Here is a 23,872-nt window from a genome sequence, read left to right on the forward strand (position 1 = left end):
TTTCTCTCCTCTTTAACTGTGCCAAAACCAAAACGTAGATTCCATGAACAAAGCTTCTTTCTTAGAAGTGCACGCCAGTGGAACTCTCTTCCGTCTGCCTGTTTCCCACCTGACTAAAACTTAGATGTCTTCAAGTCCAGCATGGACAGGTTCCTGATGAGCCGCCCCCTTGGGTGAGACACTTTATCAGATCTCCAATACTAACAATTACTACGATACTATCCCATTGATTACTGTACACGAGTTGATTCCGGGCCTTCATAAGTGGTGACTTCCATGTAAAAAAAAAAAACAAAAACATTTACAGGCATAGTTAGAAAGAGAAATACTACAGCTTCAAACAAGAAGAAAATATAACAAAGAATATCTGTTCTTGTTAAAACAAACATAAAAAAAGGAGCTGAACTGAAAATTAGATAAAGAATGACTTAAATCTATTTTATCATATACCTATAAAGTTAAGTTTTTTTTTGTCTCTGACGTTGGTATTAAAAACTTACACGGATTTTCGTGAAGAAAAAACAACTAATTTAATTTTGTAAAGAAACTGATCAGTTGCAGTGCTCCCTATCCTCCAGCTAAAAAGATTAATGTTTTTAAAGCACGAAACGTTGAATGGTATTTTGAGGTATTGCGCCATCTCCATAGACATGACGTATTACTCCAACAAATTTTTTTCCACGGTTTCAAAACAGATAAATAAAAATGCACAATTTAAAAATGTTATTCATCAAATAAAATCTTCTGCAAGGAAAATTCAATTTTATTTATTTTTATTATAGTTTCTATCATTTCTATTCGTTAATTAATTTGTCTATTCGACTAGGATAATGTTTATAGACACGGTGATTAGAGTAATTGGCAAAATAAATTGTGCAACTGATATTCTCCTGAAGGTTGAAGGTTCAATTCTCAGTGTGTGTAACCGAAAAATACAATTGCATACAGGGAACATGAGCTTGTTTCCTTCAATAATTACAAGAAACCTTCCCAATCACCAATAGCTATGACTAAAGACACATTACCTGAATGTACTTCTTTCAAACTCCTTGGCCTAACGTTCACAGGGAACATGCGCTGAAACAGATACATTGAGAGCATTGCCAAGGCTGCTCCAAAGAGGATGGGCTCCCTCTACCGTGCTAGAAAGCTACTTATGCCTAAAAGTATCCTGTATCTCTACAAGGCCACCATTCGCCCATGTATGGAGTACTGTTGTCACATTTGGGCTGGTGCATTTGCTCATAGTCTCTTGTTCTAGGACAGGGTTCAGAAGAGAGTCGCCAACCTGATAGGTCCTGAACTGTCATCTAAGCTTCAGCCTCTGTCCCATCCACGTAATGTTGCATCCCTCTGCCTGTTCTACAAGTATTTTAATGGTGAATGCTCTGATGAGCTACAAGCCCTTGTACCCCCTCGACGTAAATACCCCCGACACACCTGACAAGCAGCGAAATCCCACCCCTATACAGTAGAGATCCCTAGATGTAAGAAAGCCTTCTACTCTAATAGTTTCTTCCCCAGAACTGCTAGACTTTGGAACTCACTTCCGGGATTCTGCTTTCTCAACTGTACTGACATTCAGAAGTTCAAGTGTAATGTGAACAGATATTTTGCTGCTCAACTTCCTATATAGTATGCCTGCAGCTTGTGTTCCCGATAGTAGTCCCCTATATCAAAGTGGTATTGTGCCTTATTTGGGGTGAAAATGGAATTAAAAAACAAATTGTGAATTACTTAGGACGTCTATCCAGTGATGGCTGACGAACGAGAGCATGCTTCACTAAGAAGTAAATATATGGTTCTGTTCAAAATTCCCGAGTTCGACAAGACACACCTGAGCAAGGTCGGTGGTTACATCGTCCAAAACGTTATGAAAAGGACATTCAAGATGAGAACAGTAGTCAGAAGAATCCAAAAAATATGAATAACCAATCCTTATCTCCAAAATTAAGAAACCTACCTTTTCTATTTAAAAATTGTTAAAATGAATTTCTTAATATACTCAATCATAGATATGCAAACGACTTCACGAAGGTTAACAAATTTACACATTTCTTTGAAAAACGAGCGTTCATTAATTAATTATTCAATTTTTATGATTTCTTATTAGATAATTGGTTTCATTTAACTATTACACTCAGTTCTGTTTTTGCATATTTTCTACATTGTGCATAATTGTGCAGAATTCAGGATGAAAACGTTCTAGCACACTGACATGTTTATAGCTATATCTATCTATCTATCTATCTATCTCTCTCTCTCTTTCTCTCTCTCTCTCTCTCTCTCTATATATATATATATATATATATATATATATATAAAAGTGACCTTCTGTGTGTGTGTGTGTGTGTGTGTGTGTGTGTGTGTGTGTGTGCGAAATGTCTCTAGCAAACTGTTCTCCGATATTTCTACAGATTTGAAACTTGATATAGAGAGTGTTTGGACCTCGGGAACACTTTCGATATTGTTTAGCCTGTAAAAATAGCTGCTAAACGGTCTTAATTGAAAAAAAAAAGTTTGACCTTGGAAGGATTAAACCGACTATATTCTGAGCATGCGTACATATACATTTTTATCTTAAAGTAGCTTAATTTTCAATGTTTTTATCCAACTAGCGATAGCTCAGACGGTAACGATAAAGATTGGAGCGCTAAATAACAACTATGACCAGAGCGCTAACTGCTTTGGTTTCGATTTCAGCTGATGGCACCAACGACATTTTTTTTTTTAACTTTTGAAATCATTACAATATAAATATGAATTTGTCCGAAATGTTTGAAACAATTGTAACCAAGGATGAAATGCACTATTTGTTGCTATCAACCCACCCGGTGAAGTCTTGTTTTTTGTTAAAACAATATATATATATATATATATATATATATATATATATATATATATATATATATATATATGTATGTGTGTGTGTGTGTGTGTGTGTGTGTGTGTGTTTATGTTTCAACGAATTCTAACGATTTTCTTTTCGGCCACAGCTAAAATGACAAACGATTTTTGTTATGACTATTATTCCTTTCCACATAAACTGTAATATACGATGAATCGGTACGAAGGATAATAATATTTTTTTTATAAATACAGCGACTTTGAATTATGAATGCTTTATTTGGTGCACATGCAAAAATAACAACAGGAAAACTATTTTATTTAACTTATCCTTCCAAAGTAAACCTTTCCTGTTTTCAAATTTGACAATTTTTCTCAAATAAAAATTAAATCAAATCTATACAACAGGTCTACATATCCCGTGTATCTAATTTCTACTCTGCAGACTAAATATTCAGAGAGAAGTTTGTTAGAGACATTTCTCAGACACACCATGAAGGTCACATTAATATCATTGTATATATAGATGCCGATATAAACTAATTTCCCTGTGCTAGAACGTCATCATTCAAAATGCTACACAATTATGGAGAATTGCCACTATAATAATAAATACAAAATCTGCATGAATTCAAATGTCATATTCAAAAGTATTTTAGGACTAGGCAATGCCGGGCAGCCTTGTATTATATATATCTATAGATCTATAAAAGTGAAATTGTGTGTGTGTGTGTGTGTGTGTGTGTGTGTGTGTGTGTGTGTGTGTACATTTCCCTAGCAAACTACGCGGTCAATTTTCAGTTTAAAAACTCGAGATTGAACATAAGGGGTACTGAGATTTAGGAAAATCTTTTTAATCGGTTTTCGGCCAGAAATTTGGCTGTCAAAGTTCAACGATTTGACCTTTGAAAACTCTACCAAACTCCTCTGCCAATTTTAGATGTAGGTTACTTGGACATGGATCAAACTTTTTAAGTTGATTTGAACCCAAAACAATAAATGTTAAGGGATCAAAATTGGGGTCAAAGTTTTAAAAAATTGACCTCTGCTGTCTCTACCAAATTACTCAGCAAATTTTTGGTTTAAACATTGGAAATTTTACATAAAGTGTATTCAGACATAGGGCAAGATTTTTAATTAGTTTTTGGCCGAAAATTTTGCTACGAAGGGGTCAAAGTTCAAGAGATTTGACCTTTGCGGTCTCTAGCAAACTATTCAGCCAACTTTGAGTCCAAACATTTGAAATTATACATAAAGGGTATTCAGACATGCAGCAAGCTTTTTAATGAGTTTGGGGGTAATAATTTGGCTGTGTAGAAGTCAAAGTTTACAGAGTTGACCTTTGTAGACTCTACCTAACTCCTCTGCCAATTTTAGGTCTAAACACTTGAAATTTTAGATGTAGGTTACCTGGACATGAGTCAAACTTTTAATATATATATATATATATATATATATATATATATATATATATATATATATATATATATATATGCACATAAAGTTATGAACAGTGCATAGAGCCCAAGCAAAGCCGGGCTGAACTACTAGTATATATATATATATATATATATATATATATATATATATATATATATATATATATATAAAACTGAATGTCTGTGTGTGTATGTATGTGTGTCTGGTCACGAATAGGCTCCTATATGGTTGACTATTTTAAAAACTGATTACATATAATGATAGAAGATTCATCGATACACAGGAATGGGTATGTTTAATCTGGCAGAACAGTGGTTCATTAAAATTGTGGGGTCTGCGTACGCGCCTGGTCCACAAAGTATGGAAATAAAAAATTAAAAAATTAAAAAAAAAAAGTGTTTTTGATATAGATGTACATAAGAATACTTTGATAAGTATGTTTTAACTTAAAAAGGGATGGTATAATAAAATTGTGGGGTCTGCGTTCGCACCTGGCCTCCATAGAATGGAAATAGGCACAAACTTTAATAAAGACTTTTCATATCTATCTGCGTAAGTATACTTTGATAATTATGTTTCAGTTTGAAGAAATATGGTATAATAAAATTATAGGGTGTTCGTTTGCACCTGACCTTCATAGAATGGAAATATGTCACAAAGTTTAACAAGGTTTTTTAATATAGATCCACAGAATATTGTGATAATTGTTTCAGTGTGAACAGGTATGGTATAATAAATTATGGGGTTTATCTATTTTATTTTTACTTTCATCATATTTTGCTTTGGTTTTGATACCCCCAAATTCGAAGCTATCTCATTACAATCCTCCCTTTTCATAACCTATCATACTTTTATAAATGAGAGTCCATTTTCTGTAGGCTGTTTTTGAACCCAGTCAACGACGGGTACTTTTGCTAGTATATATATATATATATATATATATATATATATAAATCAATTATATAATTCTAGAATTAAATTACTCCTCATTTGTTCATATTTTTACTTGACGTAATTTTTATCAGACGTAAGAAAATGTTGACTTTAATTTCAATTCTTCGGTCAATAATACACCTTATTTCCAAATTATTATTTTTAAATAGAATGTTAAAAGTTTTTTTGTTTTTATTTTACAAGGTAGTGTACAGTAATCAATGAGATAGTATCGTAGTAATCGTTAGTATTGGAGATTTGATAAAGTGTCTTACTTAAGGAGGCGGTTAATCAAGAATTTGTTTATGTTGGACTTGAAGACATCCAGGTTGTAGTCAGGTGGGAAACAGGCAAACGGAAGAGAGTTCCACAGGCATGCACTTCTAAGAAAGAAGCACTGTTCATGGAATTTACGTTTTGGTTTTGGCACAGCTAAAGAGTGGGGAAAATTTTTGACAGTGGTTTCAGCTAGACATGTGTTTATTGTGGAAGATTGGCGAGAGGGAACCAGAGATTGTAGCTCAGACGAGCACTTTCCATGGAAGTAACGATAAAACAAAGACAGAAGCTTATTTTGTACTCTGTCAAGGCAGGATAGGCTGTTTTTAGCAGCTCCTGCCCAGATGTGGCAGCAGTACTCCATCCTTGGACGTACTTGGCTTTTATATAGATAGAGAATTGCATCAGGAGTGAGATATCTTCTGGAGCGGTAGAAGGATTCTACAATTTTTCCAGCGACCTTGGCAACTGACTTGATGTATGTGTTCCATTTCAGGTCAGGAGTAAAGATCAAGCCCAGAAGCTTATCAAAACATGGTGCTTCCCCTAGACGAGAGCCACCCATTTCAATTGATGCCAGATGGGGATCAGAGCGTTGATGATGTAAAGATAGGAGCTTAGTTGTAGATGCATTAAAAGTAACCAGCCACCTCTTCCCCCACTGTACCATGCGCTCGAGATCAGAAGAGAGAGAATTTACGGCCTTAGAGGTGTTGCCATAGATGGTCATGTCATCAGCATAAATGTCAACGAATAATTTAAGTATGTGCTTTGGGATATCATTGATGTAGATCAGGAAGAGAGTTGAGCCCAGGATGGACCCCTGAGGAACTCCAGTATTAATACTGTGGGCTTCTGATTTCTGCCCATCAACCACTACTCTTATGAGCCTATCAGAGAGAAATGATTTAATGATTGAGAAAACATTTCCAGTTATAGCATGGCTGGAAATCTTGTGAAGTAGGCCCTTATGCCATACCTTATCGGAGGCCTTTGATATGTCAAGAGCAAATGTCCTAGAAAGGAAGCCTTTGTCAAGAGATTCACTAATCCTATGAGATGTAACTGTTAGCATATCTGCTGTAGATCTGGCAGAATGGAAACCATATTGCATATCACTAAGAAAGTTATTTCTGCTGAGGTGGTTGACTACTTCTTTATTTAATATGGATTCCAGCAACTTACTCATGACACATAGGAGACTTACTGGTCTGTACTGAGAGGGAGACGACTTATCACCTGAATTCTTAAATAGAGAGCATACTGATCAGGTTTTCCAGGATGTTGGGAAGCACTTCTCCTTAAGGAAACGCTTAAACAGTTTTGTAAGTATGGGGGCAAGTTCTGGTTGAAACTTTTTCAGCACTATAATTGGAATGCTGTCAGGACCAGTTGCTTTACTGGAATCAAAGTTCTTGATTAGCTTGGTAACTTCACGCACAGATATTTGTATGTTGCATAGCATGTTGTCTGTTATAGGGGGAAATCTGGGGAGTTGATGGACTTCGTCGCATAGGGTAGAAGCTGCAAAGTTCTTGGCAAATAGTTTGGCCTTGTCTGATGCTGACGAGATGACCTCAGGTCCATTGATGATGGTTGGGATAGAACGCACGCTTCTGTTCAAGATCCTGTTTGCTATTTGCCAAAACTGGTGGGAACCAAGCTGCTGTTCAGCTACTTTGGATTTAACAGACTGAGCATATAGCTTTCTTGCTTTTTTTATTACTCTTATACAGTGGTTACTGGCAGTCCTGAAAGCAGCTTTAGTGTCAGTGCATCTATTACGTTGGTAGCTATGGAAAAAGTGATTTCTGTGCGCGATGGCAGCAGCACATTCTGAGGAGAACCATAACTTAAAAAAATTTTTTTTATTACATTTTCACCCCAAGCAAGGCACATTGCCACTTTGGTGTAGGGGGCTACTATCAGGGGCAACAACTACTGGGGTACTATGTAGGGATTTGGGCAGCAAGATGTTGGTTTACGTTGCACTTGAACTTCTGAACGTCAGTAAAGTTGGGGAAGCAGGGACTTGGTATGTAATTCCAATGTCTAGCGGTTCTGGGGAAGAAACTACTGGAGTAGAAAGATCTTCTACATCTATGGATCTCTACAGTGTGGGGGTGGGATTTTGCAGCCTGTCGGGTCTGTCGAGGGTGTTCACGTCGTGGGGGCACAAGTGCTTGTAGTTTGTTTGAGCATTCACCATTAAAATACTTGTAAAACAGGCAGAGGGATGCAACGTTTCGTCGATGGGACAGAAGCTTAAGCTTAGATGCCAGTTCAGGGCCTATCAGATTCTCTTTTGAACGTTGTCAAGGAGCGAGAGACTAGTAGCCGATGCACCAGCCCAAATATGACAGCAATACTCCATACATGGGCGAATGGTGGCCTTATAGAGGTACAGGATACTTTCGGGTGTTAGTAGTTTTCTAGCATGGTAGAGAGAGCCCACCTTTCTTGCAACGGCCCTGACAATGCCCTCGATGTAGTTGTTCCAACTCATGTTTCCTGTGAACATTAGGCCAAGGAGTTTGAAAGACGTACTCTCAGATAAAGAGTCGTTGGCCATTGCTATAGGTGGTAGAGAGGGTTTCTTGTAATTATTGAATGAAACTAGTTTAGTCTTGGTGGCATTGAACATGACCATCCATTTTTGTCCCCATTCCACTACAGATTGGAGGTCATCCTCCAGTGTTTCTGCCATTTCTTTAGATATGTGTTCATTTGTTTTCCTGTCATGCCTGTTATAGAGTGTAGTGTCATCAGCATATATACCCATCTCAGAGGCAATTTTGTCGGGGAGGTCATTTATGAATATAAGGAACATTAGAGGTCCAAGGATAGACCCCTGGGGCACTCCTGCATTTATATCATATTGTTTAGATGTACGACCGTCGAGGACAACCTGAATTTTTCTCTTATCTAAGAAGGATTTAATTATGTTAAGTATTCTACCAGTGATCTAATTTTCCTGAGGAGACCCTTGTGCCATACCCTGTCAAAAGCCTTAGATATATCTAGAGCTACCGCTCTGCCCTCCCCCGCTTTGTCCAGTGAATGGTATATACGTTCAGAGATTACAGTTAGGATGTCTGCTGTGGAACGGGCTTGTCTAAACCCATATTGTTGGTCAGTCAGAAGTTTAGCATCTGTAAGGTGATGGACTAGAGCATGGTTAATTAAGGTCCCAAATATTTTGGCAAAAAGTGGGAGGAGGCTAATGGAGCGATAATTTAATGGGTCAGTTCTTTTGTCAGAATACTTGAATACTGGTACCACAGAAGCAGTTTTCCAACAGCCCGGAAAGCAAGATTCATTAAGGGATTTGTTGTAGAGTTTGGAGAGAACTGGAACTGCTTTGGCTGAGCACTTTTTTAATAGCACAGCTGGGATGAGATCGGGTCCACATGCTTTTGAGGTGTCAAGGTTTTTTATGATAGCATGCACCTGAGCAGGGGTGATTTTCAGATCGTCTAGTGTGGCGTCTATCCGCAAAGGAAATTCAGGTAGGGGGTGGTTGGAAGGGTCCAGTGTGGAGTTTGAGGCAAACCGACTGGCAAACATGTTAGCCTTTTCGGTTGCTGAGCAAACAACCTCGTGATTGTTTGTTAGTGGGGGAATTGTTGATTGCCCATTATTTACTACACTGTTGTAGATTTTCCAGAAGTCACGAGTTCCTAGTTTTTGTGCTTCAATGCATTTTTTAGTGGTTTCCGTAAATTCTCTCTTAGCTGTCGCTATTTCTTTCTTAACGTTACTTCTAGCTTCTATGTACTTCTGTCTGTTTGAACTGGACTTATGTCAGTTAAATCTGCGGTATGCATGCTGCCTTTGAGCAATGGCAGTTGCGCAAGTCGACGTAAACTATTGGGGAGAGTGGGGCTTGCTATTAAATTTCCGCATGGGAACATGCGCTTCGATTGCAGTTTTAACCATTCAGTGGAACGATTGCAGTTTTGAACCATTCAGCAGGAAGAGAAAAAATATTTCCCCATGGGGCATCTCTGATAAGATCTCTGATGGCTTCCCAGTCAGCCTTTTTATAATATCTTGTTGTTTTGAGCACTGGCTCTTCAGTTTTGGCTCTAGAGTTTAGGTCGATTTCAACCATTATCACTGCATGATCAGCGTTCCCAAGTGGGCTGTCGGCATTCATTATACAATCACCAGGAACTGTGATCAAAAACAGATCTAAAAGTGATGCGTGTTGTTCTTCCTGGTCAGGGAAACGGGTTGGAAAAGTAACAATTTGTGATAGGGAATGAGATATAGAGAAGCTATGAGTTGTGCTGCCCGCTGCATCTGTGTAAGTAGAGAATCCAAGCCAGTTTTTGTGATGTTAAAGACATCAAATACATGTACTTGTGTGCTAGTGTCGAGGGAGAGTACTGTGTCTATGCTGTCAGAGACTTTGTTTATTATGGTTCAGTCTTGGGTCGAGGGAGAGAGGTAGAGAAAGTAAAAGTAGCTAAAGTTGTGTTGCATGATTAGTCTAAAGAACATAAAGGCTTGATCATCCGATTCTAGGTTTGTTTCTCTAGTCAAGGGAAGGGTATTAGGAATGTAAACTCCAAGTCCGTGCATGTGTCTGTCAGAGTCCTTACGGCAGAGTGGGAGATATCCAGGCATGTAAAAGTAGTTAGAGGGGATGGAGGAGTGTAGGTTAGTCTCACTTAGTGCTAAGATATCCGGAGTATTTGTTAGGAGAAATGCTTCAACATCAGCTAAATTAGTTCTAAACCCACGGATATTTGTGAATGCAAGCCTCAAGGGAGGAGGCAAGTTGGATTTGTTTGACCGTAAGCCTGGTTTAAGCTTATTTTTAGATTGTACTGTCATCATATTTTTTAACGAGTTTCAGTTAGGTAAGGGGGGAGCTGAACAGGAGGTTATGCAGAGTATCACACATGCATCACAAGTAGACCATCAGTTGATCTTTCTTCAACTAGGACTGTTGCCTCAGGAAAGCCCACTGGGGATGAGTGCAGGGTCCCTTTCCATGTGCGACATGGCACTACAAACATCCCGATATTATACAACTGTTGATGAAGCAACCGCTCTAAGCGCTACCACATACTTAGGGCACCTGTAATACTGTACTACCAGTCGGAAACAGCAGCCAGTAACTGTCAATCTGGTACCCTCAACCCATCAGAGGAAGGTCAACCCAATCTAATTGCTCAGGCATATATGGTGCTCAAGTACTCTCAAGTGCCCAGTTTTAAGGGTGGGGTGTGTCGGGAGAGGGGAAACGGCATTCATTGCCCTAGACAAGAGACAAGATCTACCACTGGGTGTTTCTGTCGAATCACTGTGATAGTGTCTCTGCACCTGACTAATAGGCAAAGAAGGAGTATGGAAGCCGGGCGATAGACAGAGCCTATCTACTCCTTAAGCAATTTAGGTTTGCAAACCGGTAATTTATTTGAGTCACCAGCTCTAGGAAGGTTGTCATCCAAGAATGAAGAGTCCTCCCTCCCCTTTGGTTTAGTTTCAGAGTTTTCCTTCTCCTAGACGGATGATCTGGGAAGATCTACTGGGTCCGTCAGCACTGAGAGGGTTTGCTCCACGCCTGGGTTCTAATCCAGGTATTTCTGTGACCCCGCGTGGTTAGTTAATGTTACTGGGTTAGTTTGTAGAGGTTATATATCTGCTGAATAGTTACACTCCTCAAAGTGATTTAGGTACATTGCTATTTCATTGTTACTGGATAAAGGGGGGGGGGTGTAGAGCTCATGCAGTGTAAGCAACTATAACTGTAAGAAAGCTTGTTAGAAAGGAGATAATGTGGGTTGAGGCTTTCCCTTTATATTTTTTTCATTATTTTATTCATGTTAGCTTAGGTCTAGGATAACATTAAAGTGTGAGTAGGTGTTAAGAATTGAACTACGAGTTGTGTCCAAACTATATTTTAGATGTCAGCAGGGCTTGAGATGTGAGTGCAATATAGTACGGATAAAACAGTAAATTTTGAGTCATGTGTAATTAGGTAAATAGATATATGGGCAGGTTTTAAGTAGATGCGAATAAAGTTGAAGGTACAAAGTGTGTTTCTATTATTGAGGGAAGATAATTTCAGCTTTCAAGTAAGAGTCATGGACATTTAGCATAACAAGGAGCATCGGTTCAGTTTCGTATTAATCATTGCAAAGCTATCTAGAAGGAGACATAGTTATGTAATTCAGTGCACTTTGCTTCCGAGTACATACTTTGGCTGTTAAATATCTAACAGGAATAGGAATGAACTCCAATGCATGTCTAAAAGGTAGAATTGTATAGATGTTTAGTGATGACTAAGCAGTTAGCATATGAGGGTTAGGGGCTGGAAGTTAAAGATTCCACTACAAACGCTGTGCAATGTACAAACGCTGTGCAATGTAGGAGTTAAGTGGTGGTTTGGTGGGAAGGAGCAGATTGTTAGCATTCAAGAGACAGGGATTATTTACTTACAAATAACAGATCTCCATTAGGATTTAGAGTTTCAGGTAAGGTTTTTTTTGCGCATGCAGGTTAGACAGAGGTAGTCGTCTTGGAGGTAAAATGTATATTGGGATTTCGTAGCTAGCCGTTAGGTGTTTTTCTCCAGTTACAAGAACTAGTTCATGGCGATTCGGAATTCGTATTCTGTATTTATAGACAGACATTAAGGTCAGGCACAGAGCATAGCATCCACTCAGGAAAAATAGCATATTTCAGTTACGAATATAGTGAAAGTTAAATTGGGGGCACTTATTTTTTAAATTTTCTAATTTTTATAATTTTTCATTTATATATCTTTTTTTTTTGCAACTTACCATGGCTGTTAATATTAAGTATCCTACTTAAATAAAGTTCTTCTGTCATCTAAATAAGCTAATAGGGATTCCCCCCCCCACTACTACCTCGATGTGACATGGTAAAAAGAAAGAAAAAAATTAGTCAGGAAATTGTTTTAAAATAAGTGAATTAAGAATGGTTAAGATGTGTGAGAAATAAAAATAAAATAAAACTACATAGAATGATATGAGCACAAACGAAAAAAGAGGGTTAGATTTGATTGACTTTTTAGGTTTTGTTGGAATTTTTTAGATGGTATGAATCGGTCTATGCCTACAATTAACCATTCGGTCAGGTCTGATAATATAGAGGACACATCCTTTTTAAACATGGAATGCAGGGGTAGGTCAGTTATAAGTGTACGGAAGCTATCCCAGTCAGCCATAGAGTATCGATATACAGTACAGTGAAGAGGTATGTCTGAAGACTTATTACATTTCGTTTTTATCTTAACTGATACAACCGAGTGGTCGGAATATCCCAGAGAAGACAGAACAGAACATGAACATAGCTCAGGGGAAGTTGTGAGAAAATGGTTAGAAGGCTAGCATACTGACCAGAAATATCGGGCACACGGATGTGTTTGTGAACAATCTGGGTGAGGTCATAGGCAATGGCGAAATCATGACAGAACCTCTCCTCATCATCTGTCTTGTTCGAGTGAGTCAGCATTCCACATTGTGGACATTGAAGTCACCACAAATGTGAACGTTAGCCAAAGGATGAGCAGACAGGATGTGGTCAATTTTCTCAGATATGCTCTTAAAGATAGTAACTCCGCTGTTGTGGGGGCGATAGAGGGCAAATATAAATGCAGTGGTGTAAGCAAGTGCAACCTGGAAGCACATGTAAGGTAAATTAGGGTCTTAACTAGAGATATCCCTACCTCACGCAAAGTCATCTTTAATGTAGGCACATATACCATGACCATGGCGATCTTGGGGTTCAGATTTAGATGTTAAGTTAGAGTATCCTTTAATTATGAACTTGTCTAGGGAAGTGGTCGGCCCTATGCCAGTTTCGCTTAGGAAGAATATGTCCAATTTTGTCTCCTATAATTGGGTTTCAACCTCTAGAAAGTTGGAATGTAGACCCCTGATGTTGGAGAAGGAGACATGGTAGTAGGGGTCTACATTGGAGGATGGGGTTCTAGGTTTATTCGTGCTTTTTTTCTGGAGATATTTCATGTTGAGGATTTTGGATTTGTGGAACAGGTCGACAATCTTGGTTAGAGCAGGACATAGAGGGAAAGTAACAGAGAAAAAGACAGGAATTTTTTTTATGTAGCACATGACAAGGTAAAACCGTAACAATTACCCACTAGTATGGCATCGAGAGGCCCCACCAGAAGCTACTGCATGGTTCAGAATCTATTCACCAGATGGCAATACAGCAGTCCCAGTACTTTGCACCTGCTGATAGGACAGCCTCCTTAGTGGTTAATCCAAGGTTCGGGTCCCTGACTATCAGGCGAATAAGTTCAGTTTAATAAATGCAGCATTGCTTGTTCATTAAATGAATTGTTTTTAAATAGTAATTAAATAGTAATTGAATAGTAATTAAAATTGATAAAATATATAGTCTCATGTCTCAATGGCGAAAATAACGTGGGAAAACACATATGGCTCAATCAGTATCAGCTTGCAGAGAGAGAGAGAGAGAGAGAGAGAGAAAGAGAAAGGGAAAGAGAGAGAGAGAAAGAAAGAGAGAGAGAGAGAGAGAGAGGGAGAAAGAATTCACTTTAAGAGTGTAATGAGGGGGAAACTGGCAATATGCTGTCCGTCTTGTGTGTGAATAAAGGGAAGGAAAGAGTTAGATGTTAGATAAGAAACTGAAATGTATTCTGACGAATTTTAATTTTGTAAATAAATATCTTTTAAACAGAAATGTTCAAATTTCGTGTTATTTTAAGCTATTGTACTCTTAATTTCGATAAATATTCTATTAAGCTCATATATAGAGAGAAATTGAAAATTGTAAATTATACATAAATATTTACTTTGAATCGAATTCCTTCTAAATGTACTACGTAAATTTAAATACGTATCTCAATACTGAGATATTAGTTTTTTAAAATAATTGCAGAAATATCATTGGCTAATCAACCTAAGTAAATTAGCAAATGTAAATTACAGTGTATGTCTGAAAATGTATCCTACCAAAAGAAATATCAGTCCGGATATGGTATGTAATTGATGAAATCGACTGGAATTTAAAATGTTTCTTGGAAAGAACAAAGCAATAAATCCTGTACTAGTTTGCTTAGCCAGAATCAAATATAGATTTGTTGGATGCAATTCTAGAGAGCTCTAACTTCAGGAATCCGATTGACGTTTCTTTATATATTAAATATAATAATATGATATGATATGATGATATAGTGATGATGATAAGAGAAAACCATATTTTTGTTGTAATTTTTCAGTTAAAAATTATTTTTTTCACATTTGACTAATAGTGCTATGTAAAAAATAGAAGCATGTAAATTATAGGTGTGATTATAATTTAGATATATATATAAAGAGAGAGAGAGAGAGAGAGAGAGAGAGAGAGAGAGAGAGAGAGCAATAAATACATAACACGGTTACTTCACCTGCATGGTGTCTACCTCTGATGTATTCTTCATTCATTTTTTAGTAATGGTGCCATGGAAATAATGAGTTTTGTAAGTGTCTGCCGAATCATTCGAAACAGCTGCCTACACGACTTTGTATAGGAATTGGATTGCTTAGAAACACAATATCTACGTGTATGTATGTGAACAGAGATATATATGCTTGATCTTTTTACGGTTCGATACATATACTTGTAAGATAATGTATTAAGTACATATTTTTTTGTTTCAGTATTTGCTTCAATGATGCTCAATACATAAATAAGACTTAGTAGAAGTATGAAATAGATTTACAGTAATTTAGTTGCACAGAAACGTTTGTTTCATTCCCAAAGTAAACTGTCGGTTAAATGATAACCTGATGATTTCTTTTGAGGATGAAGCAGAAACATTTTCATATAGCTACCTTTACATAAGTATATTTTTATATTATATTTCTATACAGGCTTCTTCAGTCTTTGACAGACTATAGATACCCACGTAGGGGTGCTTGCACATGAAATTTTGGTGGCAGGAGGTGCTCAATCTCCAACCACACCTCTCCTAAGTCGACATTGTTAAATACCAGTGGTCAGTGAAGTGTATGTACAGGACAAATGGAAACAAATGCCGAGATAAGCGGAGAACACATACAGCGCCTAGAATTACAAAATGGTCACCCATCTGGTACTAACCAGGCTCAACGTTGCTTAAATTTGGTGATCTGACAAGAACCGGTGTGTCAACATGATTATGCCGTATATTTAAGATATAATAATATAATATTACCTATATTCATATTACAATTTCTATACACACACATACACACATACATACATGATAGCTTCTTTCAGTCTTGACAAGTCATAGCTACCCACTATAAGAGTGCATGTGCCTGGAATTTTTGTGGCAAGAGTTGCGCGATCTCCAACCACACCTCTTCTGAGTCGGCATTGTTAAATATCAGCAGCAAGTGGAGGTTCAGGTCGACTGGAAACAATACCAAGATAAGCAGAGAGCACATACAGTGCCTAGAATTCCCAAATGGTCACCCATCTGATACTAGCCAAGCTCACTGTTGCTTAACTTTGGTGATCTGATGAGAACTGGTCTGTTAACATGATTATGCCGTATTATGTTTATACATAACACGTGGCTGAATTCGAGATTGAACTCATTACACGAGTTTTTGGTGTAATTCAAATCTTGTCCATAGCTAAATACTTGATGTATAGCCAGAGCTATCAAGGGTATTTTTTATTCTGACGCCATCACTAGATGGGTTGCCTACCACAGCTTAAGAAATAAGGATAGACCGTGCCAGTTTCCCAACCTGAGATTTTACCTCGTGGTACATACAGCACCTCGCCTTCCCAAATGGTCACCAATCTGGTACTGGCCGGGCCCGACGTTGCTTAACTTTGGTGAACTGGCGAGAACCTGTGCATCAACGTGATTGTGCTGTATATATACGGCTAGGAAAAGGTGCTAGTCTAGCCACAGTGATGAGTTGTGATACAATGAGACAGTACTGTATATGGATGACTATATATTAAGCCCCCCCCCTCTTTGGGTTGAGCACTGTTGTAAATGTATCTCACCCACTGCTTATTTGGCTATTAAGCGAGGCTGACTGTTTGTTTATAAATAAACTAGCAGCTTGAGCACTGTTGTAAATGTATCTCACCCACTGCTTATTTGGCTATTAAGCGAGGCTGACTGTTTGTTTATAAATAAACTAGCAGCTTGAGCACTGTAAAAGCGATTGGCGAATGTTTATTTAATTGACATCTGATGAAGTCGTTTACGAGCACCGATCCATGGTCCAGTAGTTAGAACTGCCAACTATCAACTGGATGGTTGTAGGCTCAATCCATAGCTAGAGAAAGGTGCTAGTCCAGCCACACTGATGAGTGATACAACAAAGCAATACCGTATGTGGATGATTATATACATATATATATATATATATATATATATATATATATATATATATATATATATATATATTGCAAAGGGGTTACTATTATCAAGACCACTATATATATATATATATATTACAAAAGGGTTACTATTATCAAGACCACTGAGGATAAGGGTTAATGTGTGTACAGTAGTTAATAGTTTCCCAAAAAACCTCTAAAGGAAGAAATGTAGGTAAATTTTTTATCACATGGTTTTCCTTAAAAGGAACTGGATTCCATATTGTTCATTAAAAAGTGTTTTTCTCAATGTCTGAAAAGAGGCCGTTCTTGTGAATATTTTCAAACGATATAAGGTTTGAAATTGTCCGAATAGTCGTGAAACAATTGTAAGAAACAAAGAAAATACACTACTTGTTGCTATCAATCCATTCTCTGTTGTCTTGATTTTGTTAAAACTATATATATATATATATATATATATATATATATATATATATATATATTATAATAAAATCGTATTCCTGTATCTGTTTATTTATTCACAATTTACTAAATATGTACAAAAGGCTCACTGTTTCACAAATTAATTTTCAAACTGAAAAGGAATTATATACATTTGCATTCCAACATCATTTTTACATATACTATGTATTCCAAAGAAATCTGTATTCAATGAGAACTCTAATTTGCATATTACATTAACGAAAATCTATTTTAATAATTAGTTCAATGTTATTAATTGTTTGTTGCAATAGAATCATTTTAATTGTTCTATTTAGAAATATTATTTAAAGTTGGTTTATTTAATTTACGAGGGTTAATCAAAACTTATCCGCACTTTTTTTTTTATTATTGTTTTTGTTTATTTTAAAAACACAAAAGATTTATCATTTTTCTACATAATCTTCTTCACCGATTTCGATGCACTTGTTTCAGCGGTCTACAAGCTTATGAATGGCATGTGAGAAGAAAGTTCTTGGCTAGTCACACAGTCATGCACCGTTTTTTTGCACTGCTTCATCAGAAGAAAATTTATGAGACCTCCATAATGCATCTTTGAGTGGAGCAAAGAGATAGTCAGTAGGAGCAAGATCTGGGCTGTATGCAGGTTGCTCCAGCACCTCAAAACCCAGTTCGTTACTGGTTTTAATGGTTGATTTGGAAACATATAGGCGTGTATTATCATGCTAAAGCAAAACCTTCTTTGACAGTAATCCTCAGCATTCGGTGCGAATTACTTCAGACACTAAAAAAATCACAATACTGTTGATTGTACTCCCCTTCTCTAGGAAATCTTCCAAAGTAGGCCCTTTGGAATCCCCCCAAATTTCTTGCAGAAAGTTGACTCTTGAATTTTTTTTCTTACTGGAGAGGACGGATGTTTCACTCCAAGCTTTGTTTCTTGGTTTCAGGTTTGTAGTGATGAACCCACGATTTATCTCTACTGACTATACGACTCGAAAAATATTTCACCTTCATTGTTGTAACGACTCAGTAAAGTTTGGCAGATCTCCACACGTCTACGCTTGTGCCCTTCTATAAGCTGTCTTGGCACCGACCTTTCAGAAACTTTATTGTACCTAAGGATTTCATGAATCCTTAGATACCCCAGGAATTTTCTCTACCACAATTCGAATTTAGATTCTGAACCGTCAAAGAAAAGATTAAATGGGCTGGTAAACAGCAAAACAAAATGAACCAAATACTTCCAAAATAGGCCCTTCGGAATCCCCCAAAATCGTTAGCATAACCTTTCTTGCAGAAAGTTGACCCTTGAATTTTTTTCTTACTGGAGAGGACGGATGTTTCACTCCAAGCTTTGCCTCTTGGCAAATACAATAGGCAAAAGTCCAGTTAGAATTCGTCACTGACAACTTTCTCTCTCAACTTCCAGCACGCCTCTCACCACTGCCCCTGCCAACAGGCATTTTATCAGAAAACTGACCCCATTCCATTTGCATACATGTGCATTGGAAGATGAGATCTCGTGAGATTCCACGAGACTACACCTTATAAATCCATGGCTGCCATCTTTAATTTCTCTTTCTCTCAGATCCCATCCGAAGGTAAGTTGTATGACCGCACGACGCACACACACACGGGGGTGTTTTCCTCTTTGATTATTACATTCAACTCTACAGGAGCATAAGATGAAATTTGGGGCAAACGGCTGGGCAAGCAATTCAATATAGTCTGTTGTCCTGAAAAAAACTTCATGGTGATTGGAGAAGTGTTGATTGACTATTGTTCACAACACTATTTCAGATTTTCAAGAAATTGAGAGATCCTAATTTTTGCGTCGCAATGTGATTTCTAGTCATCTTTGTATGCTTACTTTTAACTGCGACCATTATACTTTTAACTGCGACCATTATACTTTTAACTGCGACCATTATACTTTTATCTGCGACCATTATACTTTTACAGTTTTGTCATGATGCCACAAGTTATAAGTTGTCTCCCTTTATTAGAACTCTTCATTGATGTTACTTCAGAAATAGAAACAGAGCTTCTTCTGTCACATTTTGGACGGCATTCTGTTGGTATTTACTTGCTTTCTACTCCAGCAAATATAGTTGAGAACCGACTCGTTGATACCCAACCCATTTCAGAAGGAAAAGGTGATGCCTAAGAGTATGAATCTCGTAGGATTCATTCCAATAGTCTGATTGTTCAAATTAGTTCTTAGGTTGCCATATTGATGCCAAAGCGAACCTCGACTGGTGTCACATTGCACTTAATTCCTGACTTCAGCATTGTCTCCATATATCATAGTATTTCTATGGGATGTAATTCTTCGTCTGTTAAAGTTTAAGTGGATTTCAAATGCGTAATAAGTTATAAATTATCTCTCTTTATTTGGACTTTTATTGATGTCACTTCAGAAATAGAAATGAGGTGTCTTCCGCTGTTGCATTATGGGTAATATTCAGCTGGTATTTACTTGCTTCCCAATGCAAGAAAAGGCAACACAAGATCGAGTGGTGAGGAAAACCAACTCCCCCAAGAGGTTACTCTAGTGAGGTAAAGAAAAATACCAAGAACACACCCATCGGCAATATCCTGACGGAATCCCTCAGGCAAAAGGCATTGCACCCTCATCACCACAATGTTGTATCTCTGTATCTGTTTCACAAGTATTCTGATAAAATACTTTCTGACGAACTCATAGCATTTGTGCCTCCTCGACATAAATATCCCCGACTTACCTGATAAACAACAAAATCCCACCCCTTCATTGTAAACATCGCTAAATGTCGGAAAGCATTCTACTCTAATAGCTTCTTCTCTTGAACTAATAGACTTTGGAATTCCCTCCTACACTCTTGCTTCCCTGACTGTACTGACGTGTGGGAGGTTAAATGTAATGTGAACAGACATCTCGCTGCTCAACTCCCTACATAGTGTCATTATAAATATGGTCTCAAATAGTTACCATTTACGTCCAAGTGGTACTGTGCTTTGTTTGTGATGGATAAGAGTAAAAAAAGAAAATTAAAGAAAAAAAGGAAAACGTAATACCTGGGAGGGTAAATCTAAGATCGAGTCGAACCATGCCTCATTCTGACAAAGGACGGTCTCATGGTTCGAGTCAGTCCGTAAATTGCCAGACACCTTGATAATTATGACTACTGGTAAATGTCGTAGAGGTTTGGAGTTCACCACCAAAAATCGATCAGAGTTGAAACTCGTCATCGTCTTGCTTTTTCCAAGATCAAGAACTCATTCCCACGGGACTGCTTCCCTGCAGGCTACAACATGGTCATCTATAAATTCAATGTCAGCAAATACTTTTTATGAACTGTCCCCATAAGTATTCAAACTTAGCTAAATACATTGGGTATTTTCAGTTTTCTCATTCAACTGATAATCTGGCGATCTCGTGTCATTTTTGGTCTTGATAAGTGGTACTGATTAACGAAAACAAATATATGAAGAAATATTTTTCTGATCGTTTCCAATCCTCTCATAATATTGTTCATCATTAAGCCGACAATACATCCATCTCATTAATCCTCTTTTTTTTTCACGTTTTTGCTTTTTGTTCTTCTGTTGTGGGCCTGTAAGTATCCAGACGAAAAACACAAGTCAATATTTAATAGAAATGAAATATATTGAAAAAGAAAAAGATAAATACAATAAAGAAAGGAAGTAATTATACGTCAAGTCGACTGCCAAGGGTGCATAACAGCGACAGGCACATTCTTCCGGTCTTTGGAGTAAGTGAAATAGTTCATTGTTATTTGAAAGTTGGGTATCACAAAACTAACATAAAATGGTATAGTGTGAGATTTTAAAAGTTTTACCTAAACAACATTAAAGTTAACATATGAAACTTATATTCTTTTTTTTTTTTTTTTTTTTTTTTTACAAAGGCATCACCACATTATCAAGGCCCAGAGGCCACTCAAGGATAAGGGTTAAAGAGTGTACAGCAGAAATTGGTCAATATAGTAATCATTAGTAATGAAAATTTGGTAAATTTAATAACTTATATGGAACGGCTCGTCAAGAACTCTCACAAATTTACATTTGATATTGTTGTATCATGTTATTAGCACCGTGATAACTGACTTCGCTACAGTTTATTTTCAACATTATGTAATCCCACCCAGAAAACTGATAATATGGGAATATTTTATAATTATAAAAAAAAAAAATCAGGCATATTCTCATATTATAGTAAGAAGAAGAGTTCATTGTTATCCGTAAGGTGGCCACTACAGTCGGTATTATGGAATATTAAAAAGTATTCAGAACTTTTAAATCGATTCAATATGTTTTAGATGCAAAATACAGAAGCAATTAACTCAGTAAACTTGCAAAAATAAAAGAAAAAGTGATGCAAACATTGTTCTGCAGAAGCGATGACGAAACAAATATCGCATAAACAAATAGAATTTAAATAATTTATTTAATTATTTATTTTTAATTACAGGAAATAGTACTTGTAGTGTTTTTTGGTCTGGAATATGGCATCAGATTGTGGTCGGCAGGCTGTCGGAGCAAATATATGGGACTCCGGGGACGGATACGGTTTGCTCGCAAACCAATTTCAATTATAGGCAAGTAAAGATTTACTTTTTTTCTGTGATTTTTTTTTTATTATTCTTTTTAATTCTGTTCTGTCAATAAATCTGCCTTAACTATTCGCATCTGTATAAAAACAAAATTTCATCAGATAGGATTTTATGAAAAGATAGTTCAAATATTAAAAGTCTATCATCAAAAGAGATGATATATCTTGTTGGTGACATATGCAGGGAACAAACATGCAAATCCTGCCTGTGTTTGCAAATACATAAAAATATGAATAGAACGAGAGAGAAAAAAAGAGTTGAAATTTCAGGCGTAATTTGGCTTCTTCACTTCATGGGTTGAAATTTTCCAGAAACAAACATCAAATGGGAAATCGGAAAATCTGAATACCTTTTTTTTTTCACCCCAAACAAAGGCATATTGTGACTGGGATATAATTTGGGGGCCTATCCAACTGGAAACTGTGGAGAGTTAAGGAGCACGGTGTGTGTTCACATTAGATTAAAATTTCTACAGGTTAGTACAGTCAGGAAACCAGGAAACAAGGAGGGAATTCCAAAGTCTAACAGTCTGTAAGAAGAAGGCTTTCCGGTATCTAGAAACCTCAACAGTGAAAGAGTAAGATTTTGCTTTTTGTTGGGTTAGTGGGGAGTATGTACATCGAGGGGGCATAAGTGCTATGAGTTCATCAGAGTATATTCCATTAAACTAGTTGTAAAACAGACACAGGAATGCAAGGTTGTGATGAAGAGACAAGGGTTGAAGCTTGGTTAATGGTGTGGTACCTATTAGATTGGAGACACTTCTTTTGGACCCTGTCTAAGAGTATGAGACTAGTGATAGATGTACTAAAGCAGATGATATATATGGCATAATCACATTCCTCCGCCGGTTCTCATTAAATAATCAAAGTCAAGCAACATTGAGCCTGTTCAGTACCAGTTGGTAATACCACATGTCGTATGTAGAAGTTGGTAATACCACATGTCGTATGTAGAAGTTGGTAATACCACATGTCGTATGTAGAAGTTGGTAATACCACATGTCGTATGTAGAAGTTGGTAATACCACATGTCGTATGTAGAAGTTGGTAATACCACATGTCGTATGTAGAAGTTGGTAATACCACATGTCGTATGTAGAAGTTGGTAATACCACATGTCGTATGTAGAAGTTGGTAATACCACATGTCATATGTAGAAGTTGGTAATACCACATGTCGTATGTAGAAGTTGGTAATACCACATGTCGTATGTAGAAGTTGGTAATACCACATGTCGTATGTAGAAGTTGGTAATACCACATGTCGTATGTAAAAGTTGGTAATACCACATGTCGTATGTAAAAGTTGGTAATACTACATGTCGTATGTAGAAGTTTGTAATACCACATGTCGTATGTAGAAGTTGGTAATACCACATGTCGTATGTAGAAGTTGGTAATACCACATGTCGTATGTAAAAGTTGGTAATACTACATGTCGTATGTAGAAGTTGGTAATACCACATGTCGTATGTAGAAGTTGGTAATACCACATGTCGTATGTAGAAGTTGGTAATACCACATGTCGTATGTAGAAGTTGGTAATACCACATGTCGCATGTAGAAGTTGGTAATACCACATGTCGTATGTAGAAGTTGGTAATACCACATGTCGTATGTAGAAGTTGGTAATACCACATGTCGTATGCAGAAGAGTGTTGAGACCTCCCTGAAAGAATTGCAAAACCTAACGTCATCACCTCCCCTGAATAAAATATACATATAATTGGGGACGACTTGTAAATTTCCTGTATCCTATGACACTTTGGAGGAAGCTGGTTTAACCAACCTCGGATGAATGCTGCATACATTTACATACAGCCCGCATGTGACAACAATACCCATGCATAGGCAAATCGTGAAAATTCATTCTATGCCTGCCGTGTCCACCAAGTTTCAGTCATGTATGTTCAACAGTCTTTGTTTTATTCCCATTCAATTATATGTGAGGACA

The 23,872-nt window shown here is 37.1% G+C and overlaps 1 protein-coding gene across 2 annotated transcripts in view; it reads left to right on the forward strand.

Moving 5' to 3' along the window:
• LOC145248106 (potassium voltage-gated channel subfamily KQT member 1-like) overlaps nt 1-23,872 on the forward strand; it is a 760,452-nt gene that overhangs the window by 298,890 nt on the left and 437,690 nt on the right. For both annotated transcript variants that reach the window (XM_080109897.1, XM_080109898.1), the window contains exon 3: nt 21,776-21,902. In XM_080109897.1, the coding sequence (XP_079966023.1) occupies nt 21,776-21,902 (127 nt within the window). The remainder of the gene's footprint in view (nt 1-21,775; nt 21,903-23,872) is intronic.

Source organism: Euprymna scolopes, chromosome 26, assembly GCF_053919585.1.
Source record: "Euprymna scolopes isolate OS-2025 chromosome 26, ASM5391958v1, whole genome shotgun sequence".
Classification (NCBI taxonomy): Eukaryota; Metazoa; Mollusca; class Cephalopoda; order Sepiida; family Sepiolidae; genus Euprymna; species Euprymna scolopes.